Here is a 20,915-nt window from a genome sequence, read left to right as displayed (position 1 = left end):
CAGTTAGATCATAAATAAGCAAACAGCTTGTTACTTTGAAAACTGATGTAGTTCATTCAGAGGACAATGAACAGAGAGCTCACACTCCACTTGCTTTACCTGCTGGTTTTAGCCTGGCAAAACACGGTCCTAAGTAGTTTTTGGCAGCTCTCTTTTTATTCCTTTCCTGTTTTGATCAAGAAAATGCCTTGCCTGTGTCCTTGGTCTTGCCTACTAAGCCTACTGGACTCCATCTCTCTCTGGAAAAAAAACATCTTCAAGCAACTCATCCACTTTCCTTCATAATCCCGTAATCATATTTGGCATTTGGTTCCTTTTTTCTTCTCACACCATTTCACCTGAAAATCTTCTGTCAGGTCCTCCTAAATTTCCTGGCACTACCCATAACTGTCCTTGTCCCCATTCAGCCTCTTACACAAGCCTTCAGATTTCATTTCTGCAGTTCTATAGATTTCTGGTATTACCAGGTCTCACCGCTCTGAATCCAACTGATGCAGAAGGCTGCTACATATCTTTTCACAGGTACAAGGCAACCTGGTCACATAACCTTTATCCTCACATATCTCCATTAGCTCTCATTATGTATGGATTCAGTTAAAAACAAATCTACTCACTTTTAACAGTCTACGTGGATTTCCTCCAACATCTGAGTCTCTGCTGTCTTTATTTCTTCTAGGTATGTAACAACTGCCTGAATGAATAAGTTCAGTAGCATGTCTCTGGCAACAGACATTACTACATGCTTCAGTGGAAGGTGTAGGAAAAAAAGATGGAGAGGTAGTTACAGCTGTGCACAGAGAGTCTTTTCAGAATCCTTTAAATGAAAACCTGACTTCAGTCCTGAGACGTGAAAATAGTATTTGTTTACCCTGATAAGTACACTTAAAGATATTAAAATAGTGTTTAAATTTTTAGTCAGTTTAATTATATATATATATATTTTTAATAATACAGTTGGATTTTAAGTTCTTTGCTTTCTTTGGTCAAGTTCCCTTCTGTGAAGTGTAACCCCACTACAATGACATAATAGCCTTTCCTCACGCAGCTGATGCTATCTGGAATTGCCTCCCGACATCTTTCTGTGTATCTTGACACTTCTTTAGGTAATCACCCTCAGCACTTCAGACCTGATCTGGAAGTAATTCCCTTCTCTCTTGCCTCATCTTTGGACAGATTTTCCTTCTGGCAACTTGCATATTGTATTTGCATGTCATACTATTACTATCCAGAAAGGTTTTGTTATTACTGTCCAAACAGGTTTCAGATGCTTTTTGCTATAGAAGGTTAATAAGTCTTACTACATTAAAGGATATTTTCCAGTGCCAGCCCTTCTTATTCTGTCTTCAGACACAAAGTCAGCAAACCGTAGGAACACCATCATCAGGCTACCACAGGGAAACGTGGCTGTGTGACCAAAGGATCCTATCATACTTTGAAGCCAGGGCTAGCAGACTGTTAGGAGTAAGGAAACTCAGATGAACAGTGGGAAAGTGAATAGGAGCACAGGAAAAAGAAAGAGAAAACAGTAGAAATGTTCCAGCACAGAATATTGCCTACGGTACCTCTAACAAAGGGGCAGACAGTGGGGAGAAGGATTATTTGGATCGGCAACTGGAAGAAGTGAGAAAACTCTGACTGATGTATGAGTAAGCTGAATATTCAGAAACTGCCACAGCTGGAACATCTTTCTTTGGTCACCTTTAATTCAATGGAGAGAATTTATTTTTTTTGGCTACAGCCATTTATCATGAAAGCTTGTCTTTCTCCCGTTTGCTTTTTTTATACCCTTCATGCTTTCCTGTCCCTTCTTTGTCTCTTTCAGAACATAAGCTCCTGAAATGTCCATCTCTGCTTGTATAATAATAATAATAATAATAATTGGTTTAACACCACCAACAACAACAACAATAAGCCATGCTAAAGCGAAAACCTGCTGAAGGGATTGAAGGGAGGGGGTATGTATGAGACGGGCCATGTGACAGGGGAAGCAGGGCCTTGTTAGTATGAGCTGTCACTACAAATCGAGGGCAGCTCATCTCAAGCTCACTTATAATGATCTCGAGGAAGAGCAAGGGAAAAAAACACAAACCGAACACAAAAAGAAGCCACTCAGCACACATTGCTGTTTAAGAAAGTTGGTCTCCCTGAAACCGCTTCAGTGCACAGGAGAGACACCTTAGAGACACCCAACATACCCAACGCACCCAACAGAGACACCCAGAGACATCCGGAGGAACAGGAGAGGGCAGAACAGTCAAAACGAAGCAAAAGAAGAGGGTAGATTTGGTGATTCCAGGCAGGCAAAGGAAGTAGCTACTCAACTAAATTATCTCAAATATAGATGAAGGCTGAGATGAGAAGCACGAAGGAGATTTCTTTGGGATGTTAATAGAACACCTACCTGTCTCCAGCAGAAGCCAAAGAAGCTGCCTGGAACTACTACACAAATTACCCAGCTATATGATTGACTGTAAACAAAAACTAATCACCATCTGCAGCCAGTCTCTTAGACGGGAGGGTTACCCTGCATGGGCTCTGCTACTTGGTGCCTGTCAGGTAACATTTCAAAGGGAAGGAACCGACATCAAACCCCTGGCACCTGTTAACAGTAGGAAATTACTTGCGGTGTACATGCCATGGGTGTTCTCCCATTTCTCTCCATATATATATAAGCCTTCTGTATGCTATTCCCGAGTCTGACCTACTCTTCAACACTTTAATGTCTCCCCTTCCTTTGACAGCCCACACAAGCCACTAGTATTTTAGTTTAGTCATCCCTGCAGTTTAGATCCTAGTTACAAGGATCATGACACCTTTGATATAACTGCACAACACATTTTAATATTTCTACCATGTAAAAGGCAAAAAAAAATTAACATATTTTGTTTCCTATTGACAGGAGAATGATATTTCAAAAGCATTTGTCAGAACAGGGAGGCTAAAAAGGCAAGAACAAGGTAGAAGAAAATATATAGCATGCAGAAGAACCAAGAGCAATTTCAGTAAAATAGGAATAGTGATCCCCTTCTGGATTCTTTTTCAGAATTCCATTTAACACCTCTCCAGGAATCATAAAAAACGTGGTTTTCATACCCTTTTATGACCCACAGGACTGCACAGCACTAATACATGCCATCCCAGGGTCATGAATAATTAGGTGATGAGTAAATATTGTTTTGTACATTCCCTCTTGTCATACAGCACCTATCTGTATCTTTAACTGCATCTTCATTTTTAGACAGTGCCTATCTGTCTCTGTTTTCCACTTCCTTACTTCGATATGCAATAGGGCAAAGGTGGATAGATTTGATGAAATACTAAATACCACTTGTTGCAATGCACTAGAGTATGAACTGAAATGAGAAGAATGAAAGGTGGTGTGTGAGAACAAGAAAGGATGGAAAAACAGAGTGTCTCAAAACAGAGACACAAAAAAAAGGTGAAGGTGTGACAAATGCTAGAAGGACTGGCTGAAGTATAAGAAGATGAAATGGAGTAGGAGGTAGAGAAGGTGAAGAGGAATTGAAGAAATGCTCTCTAAAAGCTGCTGTGGCAAGCTGATGCTCACAAAATCCCCGTCAAGATCCAAGTGTCCCCTGCCTCATACAATGAAGCAACATACTTTGACCCACAAAACTGCATCCCCCACTGCTGTCTTCTCCAGGGCAGCTTCTGTCCCAACAACTCTTCTCCATATGCAACCACACTAGCTGCTAACTCAGTTTTTCTGCCAAGAGAAAGCAGGAACAAGGAGGGCAGAAGTGAAACCATGGAACTAGCAGGGCAAAATGAAAAAGGGCACAACACACAAGAAGACAAAGCTCCAGGACTAAAAAGATAAAAGCAAATCAAATGAGACACTGAAGTGGAAATTTTGGGGGTCTTCTCACCTGACTGGCTGGTGCTAACGTTGATGGTGGCATAGTGGGGTGCTTCTGAACTCAACTCTGTCACCAAGTTGACAGCTTGGATCTCAAAGGTGTACTGCACACGGGCCAAGAGGTTGGAGACTTGCACACGACTCTCTGTCAGGCCCACCTGGCGTGGCTCGAACTGCACACTGTCCCCACAGCGCACGCAGGGCCCCGAGGACCCAGCCGGGCACACCTTGCAGACAACGTTGAAGAAAACGTCCTTGCGGCCACCCAGGTCCCTGGGGAGGCGCCAGGTCAGGAGCACGGTGGAGCCCACGATTTCATAGCTAAGGTCGCGAGGAGCAGAGGGGATGCCTACGGGACAGAACAGAAGATCAAAATCCCCATGAAAGGAGGATGGGGGGATTGGGGGTGGGGGTGGGAGAGGTGAAGACAAAACAGGGAAGAGAACAGAACAAGTCGCTTTTTCTTCTCATTCTTACTCTTCTCTAGTTGTCCCTCTGAACAAGGCTCAGGAAGACATAGTCCAGACACAAAGGAGCAAACGTACTATCGCATCTTAGAGAAACAATATTAACAGAAAGGGTCTTTGCTTCAAGGCTGTGACTTTTACTTTTCCCTAAAAGAATAGCCAAGAATACCCTAAAAGAAATTCCAAGGCTTTGAAATTTAAAATTTTGCATGACCTTAGTAAAGATTTGCCTCTACTGAGACCTCTAATTCTCTCCTTTGGCACCAAGTACCTCCGAACTCTCTCAGCCTTCAGCTAGCCTGTTCCACCTATTGCGGGAACTGAAGGCCAGTTTCCCTAATTCCTGCTGCCCTTCAGATTCCTGAATGGCATCGGCAGCAAACTCTGACCGCTGAAAACCTGCCCATCCTGTGCATCCAACACTTCCCCTGCTAGCACAGGGACAGCGAAGAGGAGGCGGCAAGCGCAGAGGGTGAGCAGATGGCAGGCGGGTGAGAACGAGGCAAGCACTGGAGCTGGGAAGTGAAAAGCTGAGGCAGGTAAAAATAAGCAGCAGCGTCGCTCTGCTAAGCCCAGGCACAGACACAGACACAGACACAAACTGGGCAAGCCTGGAAGGGCAGGGACAGAGGCCAAGCTCAGTGGCGGGGGGGGGGGGGCAAGGGGAACATGATTTAAAGAACATTTCCCTCAGAAGGCTGTAACGGGATCCAAGAATCCTCATTCTCACCATTACTCTACGGTCCAGAAATAGCGATGAAAACTATGGGCAAAGCTAACGCTGATCAATAAAAAGGATGACACCCTCTGTTCGTGCTGGCGGACTGGGTCTCTGTGGGGATCGCTCCAGCTGCAATCTCGTGCATTGCTGGAGCATCTGAGTGTTCCAATAGCTGTATTTCCCTGGGGACTCACATCTCCAGTGTTGTTAAAAAAAATAATTATGCTGGAAATCTGCACACAGGAGACTTTAAAAAACATATTACTGGCAAGATGAAGTATTTGTACATCAGGAAATGTCAGGATTAAATTTTCTTTTGTGATTTTAACTGGGCCACTCAGCATTTGCATTGCAGTACAGTATTTAATTGCATGATTACACACAAGATTTTCTTGAGGATTCTCATCACAGTCAGTGCAAAGGATTGACAACTTCTCAGGAAAAATAATCCCTGCGAAACGAAAATTGCTTGATGGATTCTTTGCAGTATAGTAAGCAAGGGATTACAGAAAAAAATGACAATCGCATTTCCTAATTTCTGAGTGTTTAACTTCAGAGCCATAGAGTTTGCAAGATGCTTTAGGAACTTAGTTTTTTCCCCTTTCACTTCCATGAAGTTCAAAGGTAAAGTTTGATATATTATTCAAACTGTATTTTTGAGTGTTAATCACTAACTTTATGTCATCTTCTACACCTAATAATTCTTACCTGACCAATTAATATGCATAATCAATGACTGTGAAAAGTCATAACTGATGAGAACCACAGAAAAGTCCATGAAAAATTAATTATTTTCCCATAAATAAAATAAGCAGAATTCAAATTTTGTGTAGTAAATATATCTTCACACTTTCAGTTATAAAGGGAAGAAAATAATGGTTATCTCCTTCAATGAACAATGTTTACCCCGTGTATGAAATGAGTTTAGCATATCATGAGAAATTAGTATATTATTTTCTCATTAGGAGTTGTAGCTTATGCGTACTTGCAATGGACTAATTTAAGGTTGCATGAGTCATCTAAAATTTGACATTTTTTCACTTCTGAGCATCTAGTATTGCAACACTGCAGTATTCTCAAAACACAGCTTCACCACCGCACCAACATTGTAAAAGGCACGTGGGAACATTCCTGCCTTTCCATCTGCCTTCAGTGACCAGTTACACCGCACAGTCAGCTGGTGGAGCAGAAAGGCAAGTGTTGGGTTATTTCACAGGTCATGAGAAGCAGTGAATTGCAACTCCCTTGAATCATTCAGGCACATTCTCTCCCATTAACTTTCTTTCAAACAATCCATCCAAATACTTACCAGTGCAAGGAGCATCAGAATTGTCCGAGGCAGATCGGTAGTAGCGGTTCTGACACACACACTCACGGGAACCTGGCAGCAGAGTGTGGCTGTGCGGAGGGCACGGATGGCAGGGGTCATCTCCCACAGATATTTTAAAGAAACCAAGGGGACAGGCTAAGAGGAGGAAAATGAGAGAGGCAAAAGCAGGTAACTCATTAATTCAGATTCCAGAAACAACACAAGCTTATTTACATTTAACTCATGCTGCTATGGTAGGGAGAAGTTATTACATGGAGTAGCTACTCCAGGTCTTGTTGCTTTACGGAGCATGCATTATGAAAGCTGCAATTCCAAAACAGCTTATTTTATTCTATACAGTAGCTTATTAAATTGATTGACTGGCAGATGAAAGAGAATCAGTCCAGAGACAGCTTTGGCCATCTGAAATAATTGTCTTCTCATTACTCACTCAAAGAGCTTCAGCACTGGAGAAGGCAAAGAGCCTCGGCATGTGACCTGTCTGGAAACTGCCCTAACAGTTACAGGTATTACCCATACCTCTTTCCCCGCATCCAACACAGCCACAAAAATGGATTTTTTATGCTGCCTTCCACGGTTTCATTGCTTAAAGTAATATAAGCTACCAATGGCTGATTTTGTATCTAAATTCAGAGCAAGCACTAAGACTGGCAGTCCTATTGTTTTTCTGTAGGTCTGGAAACTTCCCAATAATGGATAAAAGCCTCTTAATTTAGTCAAATTTAATCTGCAAACACATAGGAACATGTCTACACAAAAACCTGAAACAAGAATGGAAATCCATCCTGCAGGGAAGGAAAATGAAGAAATAATAGCTTATTAACAGGATGGGAGTATGGCACATTCTAGGTTTAGCAAGGTTTCTATACTGTATTACCTAACAGAAGGTGCTTGGATCTTACCTTGGAAGTACCAGGATAAAGCTTTCATAATTTTAATCTAAGTTTTACGCAAGTTTTCTAAAGCTGATTTTCTACAGAAATAGAAATATAGAAATAGAGACATAGCACTTGCAGATTCTACAGACTGAACAAGCTCAGGTGAAAGTTCATTTGTGGACTGGCATTTGGTTAGCTAACTTCATGATAAAGAGCATTTACAGGGAATGGGAAACTTTAAGATAGACCCCAGATGAACTTTTGATGTCAAAAGACCCAAGGGACACACTCAGGAGAACTGACCTACGGATTACCATAAGCAGAACATTCCAAAAAAGTATGGATAGTAAAAGTATATAAAAAAAATGGAAAACCTGTAAGAGAAGAATATTGCATACAGGTGTTAATGTGAAATTAGGGTACCTAACGAATGTTTCAAAATGGAACACCACACCAGAAGCTGCAGAATTAGCCCATCTGGTTATTACTTACTGTACTTGCAGGCTTCTGCCTCCAATAACAATTATTTGGAAATGTTTCTAACTAGGTGCTGGGTGGCCATTGATGCATCTTTTTAACAAAGGAAAACAACTTCAGAAAAACAGAGTAGCTTGCTCATCTAATCTTCTTCTCACATGTGTTCAATTCACTTTGCTTTGGGTTTTCAAAGCCCACTGTGGAATTTTTGATGTATACTGTGGAACCACAGGTATGCGAGCCTTAACAAAGCTGAAAAGGGAAAAGGTTACAGTCGCGGTCCAGAACATAACAGCCAATAACATCTGTGGAGCCCCATCAGCTTTACGCCTGCTACATCACTTCAGCCTTTCTCTCAGAAGTCTTTCTGACTGCAAAGGAACCTCCACACGCCCTGCAATAAGCGTGATAAGCCCTGGAACAGGTCAGACCATACAAGGGACTTCAACAACTCTGAACGACAGCTGTCAAGAAAGGAGATCACTGCTTCTTTCCAGCACTCAGAAAACGACAACAGTGTGTGATGCATTGCCATAAGGAAGGGGGAAGAAGAGATTGTGATTTTGCATAGGATGGACAATGGTAAAAAAAGAGCAACTGTCTTTCCCTTCAGGCCTTTATTCAGCAGAAAATCAATTTATTGTTATATGGAAAAATCAGTCCCTATGTTCCTGGGGATGAAAAAGTAACTAAGATTTTGTCCACTTTATGAATTACACCCCTTTCATTCAGTTTAAGGCTCTGATAACAGCCATAGATGTAGAATATAATTTTCACATCTGTTGGCAAGTGCACCTGTACTGAAACTACGAGTATTATGAATGGGCAGTTCTCATCCAGCACACTACATAGTCACTCAACCAAAATTAACCACTTTCAGAGAACTTCCTTTATTTATTTCAAATTTGAGAATGCTGACTGAATGTGAATGTCTTTATTTTCTTACAAGTCCTGCTTTTTCTTGCATCAAACCCTTTATCAAGCTTTTGTCAAGGCTTAGAACTAATGGTACATCCATTCCACTTGTCAGGGTAGACCCTGAAGAATGATTCTTTTTCTTCATTCAGTACTAGAGCCTGACATCAAGTGGGACAATGACCTTGCTGCTAGTCACAATAGTGAAAATGAGCAGACAAGGATATCGCATGCAGTCTATGTGATGCTAAAAGGAAATCTGGAGAAGATATAGACTTTACCCCTGCAGTGCAAAAAAGTATTTACCCCACAAGGGTAGTGCTAAGAGAATTCAGGTAGATTAATCTCTACTCCAACTGCAAATAATATGGAAAGCCAGACAAAGCTGTGAATGAAGAAGGATTTGTCTGGTGTTTAGTAAATAAATTTTATTTTAAAATAAATATGGTTGTGTTAAAAATAAACATTTATTTTTACATGGTCCTTTGAAGTCTATCAGCAACTTGCAGTTGAGCCTGGGAATGCAGGGATGAGATCTGCAGGGATGGCACACTGTTGATGAGTTAGACAAAGGTATTAAGCAAAAGCACAATGTTGTAGGTTTTATGTAATGGAATGAATGTGCCAGAAGCACTATGACCTCAGTAAAGAAAACCAGTTTATATAAGGTAGGGCAAGCCTATTGCTTAAAAGGCCATGCAAGATCTCATTAATGCTATAGATAGTCAGTCACATCATAGCATAGTGGTCACACAAGTGACCAGATGCATTCAACAGGTGCTCATAAAAACCAACCGACTGATCGACCGACCGATCGACCAACGCAGCAGGAATACAAATCTCAGTGTAGGGACATGGTGTCTGCCAGTGGATAACAATGTTATCTACTCATACTAGAGACACAGTACAACACTATAGAGACAACACTTTGGAAAAGGTACTCTTAACAAATACTAGAGATGAAATACTTACAGCTATTCTTTCATATTTGCCTCACAAAATCTAACTACTTTGTCCATGCACTGTGCTTGCCATTATATGCCTGCACCACATGCAAAGGCAGGTTCCTGCTCTCTCCCCTCACGCTTTGCAGTGTGCTGCACTCCTCATGCTGTCACAAAAGTTGCCTCATGTTGAGGCAGCATCTATTCTTGAATATAATCCCAGAACTGGAAAAGTCAGTGAATGAAGATTCATTTATTTTTGCTGAAGACCAATGTCAGCATGAAAACAGGTGACTTTACAGTCAATTACAGGTTTAAATAGAATGCTTCCACCAACTAAAGTAGCAGGCTGCTGAGAAAAACTTCCAATACAAGCAGCAGGGAAAAAAAAAAAAAACAACAAAAAACCCATACCTAACCACATTTTAGAAGGAGCCTGGCCTGTGTCTGAATTGATTTTGTGATACAGCTGCCACCGAGAGCAAAGTAGGAGACTTAATGTAAATATATCTCCCACTCCAATGTCTCCAGGTCAAATACTCCCTTCTCCTGTATTTAGCAGGAGATTGTGAGCCACACAAGCCCATTTATAAGCACTCCACTACAGCTGAGTAAACTGGACAAATAAAATTCCACTGCACCTGTTTCATCAACAGAACAGGTTTCAGTGATATTCCTTTGTCTTCACATGATCCCTCCCTTTTGGGAAAAGAGGTGGAATTTCTGCCATTATGGCTATCACATTCCTCCTCAGTGACCCAAAGAAGATGCAAGAGGAAGTGAGCTAAAGTCTCCATTGAGATGCATCAATTTTACAAGACGATTAATGGGCAAAACCACCACCGACTGTGATCGCTTAGTTTTCTACTCAAGAAAACAACCCTAAAATGCTGTTACCACGTCACAGCGAGAAGGGAGATAAGAAGGCTCCGTGTAACAAGGGGAGGCTAGAGGAGATGTCCTCTGGAGGTCTCTTCCATGTTCAGCTATTCTGTTATTTTCCTTAAACATATGCAAAATAAAATGTGTGGATGATCCCTGTGGCCTTGGCTGCCCCACTGCCAGATCCTTCACCACATACATGACTGTGGGTGAACAGGGGACAAAGAATGGTAAAGTCCCTGACACCAGACCACATATCATTTCAGACGTTCAGAAGTGAACTGTGAATAGCATTGGCAGGTTCCTCCCTGAGGGAGGAACCTGAGGCAAATTAAAGGAGACAGAGAAAAGTGTAAAGGAAAGCAATCAGGAAGAGATTCACCTGCCCAGTTCAACTCACATGACAGAAATGGCAGGTGAAGAACTATGTAGTGGAATGAAGAGCAACTTAGGAGGAAAGATCTCTCCACAGTGATTATTTTTGTATTGCCTAATGAAAATAAATTAATGACTACATAAACCTATAATCTCACGCTGGTATTTCCAGGAGGGCTGGCAGATACAGAGAAAGGATCATGCTTTGAAACTCTCATTCTGCCTCTGGGTATTTCTACATCCAGAAGAAAAACAGCAAATGAAATCATACAGCATATCGCAAGCAAAGCTGATTTGCAGCGATTAAACGTGATTCACATCCACCCCACCTCCTAAATGAAGACAGTTAAAAAAAAAGAAGATTAAAAAAAAAAAAAAGAAAAATAAAAAGTTTGTGACCCAAAATTCATAATTACTTATATTTTACATTTGCAGTTTTGGCCCAAAAGGCAGGACTGACTAGAGCAGACACTAAATGGCCTCCATGTAGCTGAAGAATGGCCTCCATGGGCAGCGAATGCAGCTATCTCATACCCTCTGTTTCCACCTAAACCCTGACCCCTGCCTCTGCATCCAGACAGGGAGCTGCCCACATTGACAAGCACTTTTATCCCTTTCCAAATTTGTCTAAGATATGCTAGCTCACTGCACTCGGGACTTCAGCCCACAGATGGCAACAATAATTGTTCCCACGACACGGAGCTTTTGGTGGCACTGCCTCAGCCCAGTCACTCTATAAATAGCCTATCAAAAGTCAAGTCCAGAGGAAAGAAAAAAAATAAAAATCCTTTGGCAACCCAAATAGGCAAAAGCCACTTCCTTTTATTCAAGCAGTTGCAGTAAGCCTAGGGCTGTCTTTCCACACGCAGACAGAATCTATCTCCCATTTGTTTCCCAAGAATCTCTTTTTTCACACCATAAGAGTTTCCAGCTTTCACATACCTTGCGTTCCCTCCTCGCTGCACATCACGGTGTCACCCCACTGCCATGGCCCGGCAATCCCGGCAGACAGCTGCTGCGCTCACTGGAGGCATGGCATGCACTGGCCGAAGGGAGCCTGCCAGCACAATGAGCAGTGCACTCTGCCTCAGCGAGCACCACTGCCTCAGCACCCCCCAGGGAAAGCCCTAGCAAGAGCAGCCTCTCTCGAGGCACCTCCACCACATGCCTGCCACCCAACACCAACCCCAGCTGAGCCAGTGGCCTCGTCATGGGGCAAGCGCAACCTGGTCATTGCCAGGCACCAGTGCTTTCCAGGAAAATGCTGGTTTAGCTCCACTGTGTCACCATACCCGGTGTGAGGGCAGTGGGCTGCGGAGCTGGTGCCTCGGGGGCAGCACAAGCTGCCGTCCCCTATCACATCAAGGCTAGGCTGGGAGAAGGCAGAGCTCTGGGTAAGCAAGCGCTTTCCCTTCAGCTTGTCTGCCACTTTTCACATCTTGGCACAGCAACAGAACACTGGAGCAGTTCAGGGGGCACAGCTCACCTCAGAGCCACTGACCCATTTTTGCCCAACTCCCTGCTGCAGCTGCGCCCTGCGCCCAGCACATACCAACAGAGCGGCAGAGGCAGCGCCTGACACGCATCCCGCGCCAGAACCCGCAAAGAAGCATGCGGGAATCCTGCAGGGAGGCAGGGAAGGGGCTGAAGAACACGAAAACAGGGAGGCGGTGGCCCAAGAACCAAAGACATTAAGGGAGATAAAGAGGCACTGAAAAGCTCACTTGGGCAGTAAGGGCACAGAGGAAATATTCCCAGAGAGAAAAAAAAAAAAATACAGCAAGGGGAGAGGGACCAGGAAGGGCAGTTGGAAACTCCAGAAGAGCTATATGCACCCCCAGCACTGTTTTTAGGGAATATGATACAGGTGACACTGACTGTTTGCACCCAGGTATGACTTGGAACTGAGCTGGGAGACAGGAGGACGTTTGGAAGCATGTGCCTGAGACAAGGGATCTGTTCGTCATGTGGGCACTCTGCTCGCGGTGGCTGTGCCGTGGGGCAGCGGGAACCCATACTGCATGTGCAGCTTGCCCGAACTGGCACCGGAGCCAGGCCAGGAGGGGTGAAGGGGCACAGCTCAGCCCAAGGGCTATGGAAAACGGGATGTGCAGAGCTAGACGGCCTCAGGTGGGAACAACAAAGACAAAGCACAGTCAGCATGGAGCTGTAAGGAGATGATAGCTGGCATGGCCATGCCGCTGGCTTCAACCAGATAGTGGGAGGCACTGCTAGGACAAGCCCTGAACTGAATCAGCTGGAAAAAAAGATGGAGCTTGGCCGTTGCAGAGGGCAGGATGATGCCAAGGACTTAACTATTGATGATACTGTAGAAATATGATTTAGACATTACTCTTAGAATGCAAGAAAGATGGGATAGCATAATTAGCATGCAGAAGATGCACTAGAAAAAAAATATCTAAGCAACTTTTAGATAAAACACTGCCTCCCTCCCACCCCTGAAATAAACCCATGACCCGCTTATGGTGATAGGAAGCAACTTCCCACCGAGCCAGGCTGTTCGCAGTGACTGCTACTGTGTAACCTGCACCTTGTTCTCCATGCAGTGGGATCTCCCAGTGCTAGAAGCAAGGCGTGGTGACACAATAGGCCCCTATACTGACCTAGAGTTTCATAGGTTCTGCAGCTGTTTAGGTGGGGAAGAGAAAGTGGAAAACCCAAGAAACATAAGGAGTGAAGAGTATGGCTTCTGGGTTTTTTAAATAGAAAAAGAAAGCATCAAACCAACAGAGATAAAACAAATTAAGTGATAAGAATCATTTCTTGCTGAACTGTTAATAGGACATCAGTTGAGTAAGGGATTTTTAGGTAAAAGAGGTGGAGCTGAAGCACTTACTAGCTAGTTATAGTTTGGGAGGACTGCCAGGGAATGGGCTGTGTGAAGAAAAAAGGCAAAACAAGAGAGGAAAGATTTAGGCAGGGCTCACCTTCTTCATTTGGAAGTCAGCTTAGCACTTTATCAAGGAGTCATTTCTCATCCTCTTTCTCTCCACACTGTCATTTTTGAAATATTTTTTAAAATGTCTCAGTCATGAATTCTAAGTACTATTTCCAAAAGCATCTGGTAACTTAAATCCCTTAAGGATATGTTATATCCTTATATATATCCCAATATAAATATAAATATCCCAAAAGGCTAATGATAAGCAGCTGGCAGTGAATCCCAAGAAACACATTATATTGTAAAATGGTTTGTGGAGATGGAATCTAGGAACAACAGTTTTCCGTAATGAACATGTTGATCTAAGAGAAGACTTGGGACAACAGCAAACCAGTCCAGAATTTTGGGAACCAGTAGCCTAGGATGGCCTAATCAACCAGAACTTTCCATTTCTGGCCTTCCATGTAGAAAACCACTTAGAGTTGCAGGAAACCTTGTAAGGCAAGCACCCTGTCTGTATACATCTACAGAAAGAAAAGGAGCTAAGGTCCCAGCCTTCATTTTTCCTCTGTAAACTGCTAGTCTCCTTTCTGGCTGTTCAGCATGAGAAAAAACTGAATTGGGTAAAGTCAAAAGTGAATCTCACACATAGCACATCCCACATCACCTAGAGGGCTTACCCAAGGATGTTGTTTCACTCTTCCATTTGGCTGGAGAAATTGGCCATATAGTAAGAAACAGCAGACAGTCTTATGAAACTAATGAAATCAAGTATCTTAACTCATGGTAGGGGGCAGGAAAAAACCAAAAGGGCTTTCTACCTATCTGCTGAGAATGGTTCTTGTTAGATACTTTGTTCTAGATAAAGAGGTAGTGGCTGGTCCGGGAAGGACTCCACAGGCTTACATATGAGGGAAGGCAATGCCCACACACTCCTCTACTAAAGTATAAGAAGGAAAAATGCTTCTTCTTCCTATCCTCGGTTCATTCTTCAGTCTTATTAAGAGCTCCCTGCAGGATCTTCAGCAGAAATTTGTCCTTGGGCTATTGCTTTTGTTGTGTGTTGCATACAGAACATGGTAGCAACTTTGCATCACAGTGTTCTTAGGAAAGGAGAACACACAGAGAAGTCCTGGGAAGGACTCCACCACACAGAGAAAACACCAAGCAAGGGGGACAAACTATGCAAGCTGAATGCAGCTCCATCCAGGCAGGACAGCAATACACTGTTAGCAGGAGAAGAGATCAGGAATGGTGATCAAGCCAGATAAGTTTACAAGAAACACAAAGAGAAAAAATACCTTCTAACATTAAGGTTCATTAATGGTTGTCTTTGGCTGTTCTAAGCAGCACATGGAATCTCAGGAAGTAAATGATGGGAATGGTGTTTTGTGGTTTGACAGACTGTCATTATTTCAGTTATGCCTTAAAATATTTACTATTTTCATCTGTCTCCAGCTTCTGTGATAATGGGCCTGCAAGGGCATATCAGCTTTCATTGAATGCCACAAAAAAGGGAAGATCAATTCTTTAAAAATCCCTATTTTCATTTGCCAAGCCTAATTTCCATATTTTTTAAGTGCTTAAGACTTACTGATACTAAATTACTGACTGGATTATGAATCACCTGGATTGTAAACTAGTCATGGTACTGATGCAGACAACAAGCTTTGTGCCATATAGAGCTGCTATATGTCTGTCTGGGCTTTCTGCCTCAGAAGCAGCACCGTATGAATGTAGCTACATTTCTTTCAGGATAAGAAGGATAAAAAGGCACACACATTTTAATCATTCTCAGAGCTTAAGCAAATAAAAAGCACTTACTAATTTTAATTGCTTTATAAGTCTCTAGCACAATGAACTGTATTTAAAAAAAATATTTCACACGACTCAAATCAATTCATGAAACAGGAATTTAAGGTGACATATTGACAAACATTAACTATCCATTGTATTTGCACTTGGTAGTAACCAGAATATTTGTACTCTCAATGTCCCAATCAATCTCTTATTTGAACAAATTACAACCCAACTTTAAGATTGTGTCTGCAGCCAAAACTAGGTTCCACATTACATTTATTTTTTAGAGTATTAAGTGCAGTGCAGCAACATTTGACGTTGCTGAGAGATCTTGAATAGACGCAGATTAAAGCCAAGGAAGCACCGAAAGAACGTTATATACAGAATTATATAACAAATGTAAGCAGTTTGGTCTAATGGACTGTCTTAAGCTTGAGACAGGAAGACAGTCATGACATTAGACTGAGTGGTCAGGCTTGGTCAGATTTTGGCCCAATACGATTACTGGGTGATACGTAATTTACTCTACTTTCTCCTATAAGCCTTTCACAGGCAATACCACAGGCCCCAGGGCAGAGTGCACATTAAAGGCAATGATAATACCATTATGACTGTTTCTTCTTACTGAGTCAAGTTCATAGATCTGGGCTGCACATTCCCTGTCCCATGACCAAGTTGCTGCCATTTGCCATTTTTCTTAATACTAGTTCCAGCAGCACTGGCGATAGGGCCCAAGCTAGTTAGGATGACAGAGGGTATCAGCACTGGGCTTCCTCAGCTCTGCTCCACAGTCCACCTCCCCTTCAATGCCATCACCTCTTGGTGAAGAAGTGGAGCTATGTTAGATGTGGCAAGTTACAACTCCTGCTATTATAGTGTCTGTAGCCTAACAGGCTGCCTCTGGTGGCAGGCTGAACTAAGGCCTGAGTGGAGTTTCCAACCATGTTCTTGGCACCGAGAGATGGTCACGCCAGCTCCAGCCCAGGGTGCTAAAAGCATCAGAAGAAGCTGTCAGTATGCGTTCCCTGTGAGCAACGATTTAATCTCCTCACTCTCTGCAGTTCTGGCAAACGTCAAACACTTGTAATGAGAGAATCAACAAAGAAGTGGCTGCCTAAGGGGCGGGGGGGGGGGAAAGGGTCTCTCACCTTGGCAGGCTCGTTCATCATCAGCAGGCTGGTAACCAGCTTTGCAGGTGCATCTTCCAATGGCCACCATCCACTCTCCTTCTCCATTGCAGTGTAGCCGAACACCTGAGAACCCAGTCGTGCTTGTTTCTTCAGCATTTGGCACACACATCCCTGGTGTCTCCACCAGCGAGGTCCTCTCCCCTCCAGCAAAAGTTTCAGGGAAGGAGGCAAATCCTTTTACCACAGCTGGGCACTTGTAGAAGAAGACTTGGACTGCCACCAGAGACATGCAGGCTCCCGAGTCCTGGAAGGCCAGGTAGAAGCCACGCTTGGTGAGTGGCCCAAAACTACGTACTTTAACATTCATCTTTACCACCTTCCCAGTGCTGTCTACCTGGGAAAAGCTTTCATCAGCTGCAATAGTATCCACTTTGGTCCAGGGGCCCTCATGCCACTCTGGCAGTTCCTGAGAGGCTACGTCAGCCTCTGACTGGTGGTAGTAGAGTGTGAAAGTCTCCTTGCAAGAAGAGGCCACGGTGCGCATGCTGGCACAGTCTCTCACTGAGAAACGGAGGCGGACATGGGCTCGGTGGGCTCCGCGTCGCTCTATGAAGTGAGTACGCAACCAGTTATTCTGACCTGGTTCAGCCACGTTACAGACTTCAAAGGTTCGGATCAGGCGCTTCTTGTCATCCAGGACACTTACCTCATCCCACTATAATGGATATATGGGAGAGAAGAGGAAGAAGAAATACTAAAAAAAAAAAAAATGGATTCAGCATTCAACTGCACCAAAAATACAGGACAGGCCACCTCCTTCCCCTCCTGTCTCCTTGCCATGTCTATGAGAAGACTTGAATTTGCTGATTGCATGTGTAGCTCAGCACTCTGGACATGGCAAAGTATGACCCTGCAAAGAAGAGCTGTTAAAGTGTACAGAAACTGTTGTGACAGAAAACAGTTCATGTAAACCTGTCACATGGCACTGAGAAACTTAAAATCAGAGTCATCTTTCTTCCCTCGTTTCCCCCACCTCTTATCTCCAGAGACAAGACGCACAACACAAATAAATGAGACAGAGAAAGAAAACACTGTTCTTTGGAGAAAACTTTAAAGCAGAACTCCCTTCTACCCAGCTTTATGACAGCTGGAGCTGTGCTCTGCCATCTCTGATGCACACAAGCCAACTCAGCATGGCAGGTCCAGGATCTGTTCTGTGCCAGCAGGAAGGCACGTGGGAGGGACAGGGAGGGGTGGAAGCAGCTTACTGCATGAAGCTGTAAGAGAAACCCCTTCTTACCCTCTCAGCTGTCTTTACAGAATAGGTATGAGGCCCTGGGTATGACAAACGAAGCATGTAATGAAAGAGAAGGAACCTGTGCAAGCACTCTCACCAAGGTCAGATCGACCAACTTCTCACAACAAGACCTGCATTAAGACCAGCCCCGAGAAGAAAAACAGCAAGGTACGGTCACTGGTGACTCCCTCTTGTGCAAAACAGAAGCACCCATTTGCAGACTGGACTGCTTTTTCGGGGAAGTTTGCTGCCTCCCTGGGGCCTGGGTTAGGGATGTCTCCACTCGATGAACAGCCTTCAGACCATTATTCACCCCTGCTCTTTCACGTGGGTCCTAATGATGTTGCAACAAAAAGTCTAAAGTTGATCAAAACAGATTTCAGGCCCTGGGAAGAATGCTAAAAAATTCAGCAGTGTTTTCTTCAGTCCTCCCTGTAATGGGGAGAGACTTTGGATTAAACAGGCAATCCCAAGATATCAATACCTGGCTTCAGGACTGGTGCCTCTGCCTAAACTTTTGGGTTTATAACTATGGAAGAGTCTTCAAGGTACAAGGCATGCTGGGGCCTGATGGGACCCACCTGTCCTGCTAGGTGAAACACATCTTTGCTCATAAGCTGATAAGAGGGCTTCGATTTAGAATTGGTGGGGAAGAGGATACCAACAGGAGAGCTGAAAGCATGCCAAGGGTTGGCATGGCATTGCCTGAGGGTGGCAATGCTAGTGGGAACATTTATGCTGCTCCTGGGAGCATGGAGGGCTCAGCACTACATCTGAAATGCTTGTACACCAATGAATGCAGTATGAGAAACAAACAGGATGAACTGGAAGCATTGGTCAGTTCCCAGAACTATATCATTGGTATCAGTGAGATTTGGTGGAACGAGTCCCACAGTTGGGAGTTGGGACTGTAGCTGGGATGAAGGGCTACAGGCTGCTAAAGGAGGGACAGGCAGGGCAAGGAAGGCAGAGGAGTTGCCCTCTACATAAGGGAGAGGTTTGATTGTACAGCCCTTACAGTTAGTCATGATGTGGTTGAAAGTTTCTGGGTAAGGAGCAGGGGGATGGAAAACAAAGGAGACATTGTAGTGGGTGTCTACCACCCATCACCCAGCCAGCATGTTAGCACAGGTGAGTTATCCTATAGACAATTAGGAGAAATCTTTGGGTTGCTAGCCCTTGTCCTTATGGGAGATTTCAACTTCCCAGACATCAGCTGGGAATACCATACTGCTCTGGACAAGAAAGCCTGGAAAAATCCTGAGTTTTGGGGAAGAAAACTTCTTGTCTCAAGTACTTAGTGAACCAACTAGGAGAGGTGTCCTCCTAGACTTGGTATTTGTGAATAGAGAAGGACTCATGAGAGATGCAATGGTAGGTGACCGTCTTGGCCACAGTGACCACACAATGGTTGAATTTAAAGTTTTCAGTGTAAGGAGAGAAAAAAGGACAGCAGTTTTTACCCTGGATTTCAACAGAGCAAACTTTATTCAGGGAGATACTTAGCAGCGTTCCCTATGAATCTGCTTTTGAGGGCTTAAGATTCCAGGAGTGCTCATATGTTTTTAAGAACCACCTTTTAGAAGCAGAGGAGCAGGCAATTATAGTGTGTTGGAAGTCAACCAAGTGGGGCAGAAGACCACCTTGGCTGAAGAGGGAACCCCTTGTGGAGCTCGAGGAAAAAGAAACTTTATGATCTCTGGAAGCAAGGTCAGGCTTTGCAAGAAGATTACAGAGCTGTAGTTCATATATACAGGTAAAAGACACGAAAGGCCAAATCTCAGAGTTGAAACTGGACAGTGCCATTTCAGATAACAAGAAAGGCTTTTTTAAGCACATTAACATCAAGAGAAGGTCCAAAGAAAACATCGGACTGATAACTATTCAAGATGGTCATCTAACTAATAGGAATGAAGAAAAAGCAGAGGCATTCACATACTTTTTTTGCCTCAGTCTTTAATAATACTGATAGACCTTGGGCTTCCCAGTCCCCTGTGTCAGAGGACCATGGATGCAGGGACAGTGACTTTCCATTTGTGGACACTGGAATTGTAAGGGACCAGCTGCATCAGCTGAATTTTCACAGGTCCGTGGGGCCTGATGGATTCATCCCAGAGTACTGAAAGAGCTAGCGGATATTACAGCAGCACACCTCTTGATCGTCTACCAAGGTCTTGGGAGTTTGGGGAGGTCGCTACTCACTGGAAGCAAGCCAGTTTACATTTTTTTTATTTACAATATTAATATTGTACAATACAATACAAAATTTACAAAAATTCCAGTTTACAACATAGGTGTGAGGGAAGACCCAGGAAACTACAGAATGTTAGTCTCCAGAGGGTGGAAGGAAGAGGGTAAGGAGGTGGCAATAGTATCCCACCCAGCATCCTCTTCTCTTAATAATCTGTATTTGCACAACGTATCATGTTCACATTGTTCATATGTACAAAATCCGTAACTCTCACTGGTTCCAGTTTCCCCTTTTTTCACCATATGCATGCACACATGTATGCCTCCCTATCAGAGGCGCCATCAAGAAGACAACAAGGGAAATGCTTACCCCATCAGATGGGTGGGTGGTCCAGCCAATCTCTGAGGTCTCTCCAGTTGTATCCAGAAGTATTTCTGTTTATATGTAGAAAGTAAATAAGAAAAAAGTATTTTGTGCTTTTCCAAGTCAGGGTACAATCTTATCTGTCCCTCACAAGACTGTCTCTGAAAAAAACCTCCAAGCACGTGTCTTGTAGCCAGCTTACACACTCACAGAACATACAATCATGGTTTGAGATTAAATAGGACAGGCTACTTTCACACTAGTAAATTAAGCAGGGCCAAGACAGAGGCAGAGGCACTGGACACATAATCATGCTAACTCATGGTTAGCAAGTTGCTTGGCAATATTCTGTCCAGGCAAAAA

The 20,915-nt window shown here is 43.5% G+C and overlaps 1 protein-coding gene across 5 annotated transcripts in view; it reads right to left on the bottom strand.

Moving 5' to 3' along the window:
- Window positions 1–20,915, bottom strand: part of LOC102054675 (ephrin type-B receptor 5) — an 84,068-nt gene that overhangs the window by 18,903 nt on the left and 44,250 nt on the right. For 4 of the 5 annotated variants that reach the window (XM_055711610.1, XM_055711611.1, XM_055711609.1 and 1 more), the window contains exons 3-6: window positions 20,559–20,623; window positions 16,720–17,416; window positions 6,378–6,533; window positions 3,891–4,229 (exon numbers count right to left, since the gene is read on the bottom strand). In XM_055711610.1, the coding sequence (XP_055567585.1) occupies window positions 3,891–4,229; window positions 6,378–6,533; window positions 16,720–17,416; window positions 20,559–20,623 (1,257 nt within the window). The remainder of the gene's footprint in view (window positions 1–3,890; window positions 4,230–6,377; window positions 6,534–16,719; window positions 17,417–20,558; window positions 20,624–20,915) is intronic. The other variant, XM_055711614.1, reaches the window with a different exon arrangement.

The sequence above is a fragment of the Falco cherrug genome, chromosome 5 (genome assembly GCF_023634085.1).
Source record: "Falco cherrug isolate bFalChe1 chromosome 5, bFalChe1.pri, whole genome shotgun sequence".
Classification (NCBI taxonomy): domain Eukaryota; kingdom Metazoa; phylum Chordata; class Aves; order Falconiformes; family Falconidae; genus Falco; species Falco cherrug.
This window is presented reverse-complemented; position numbering and strand designations above follow the sequence as displayed.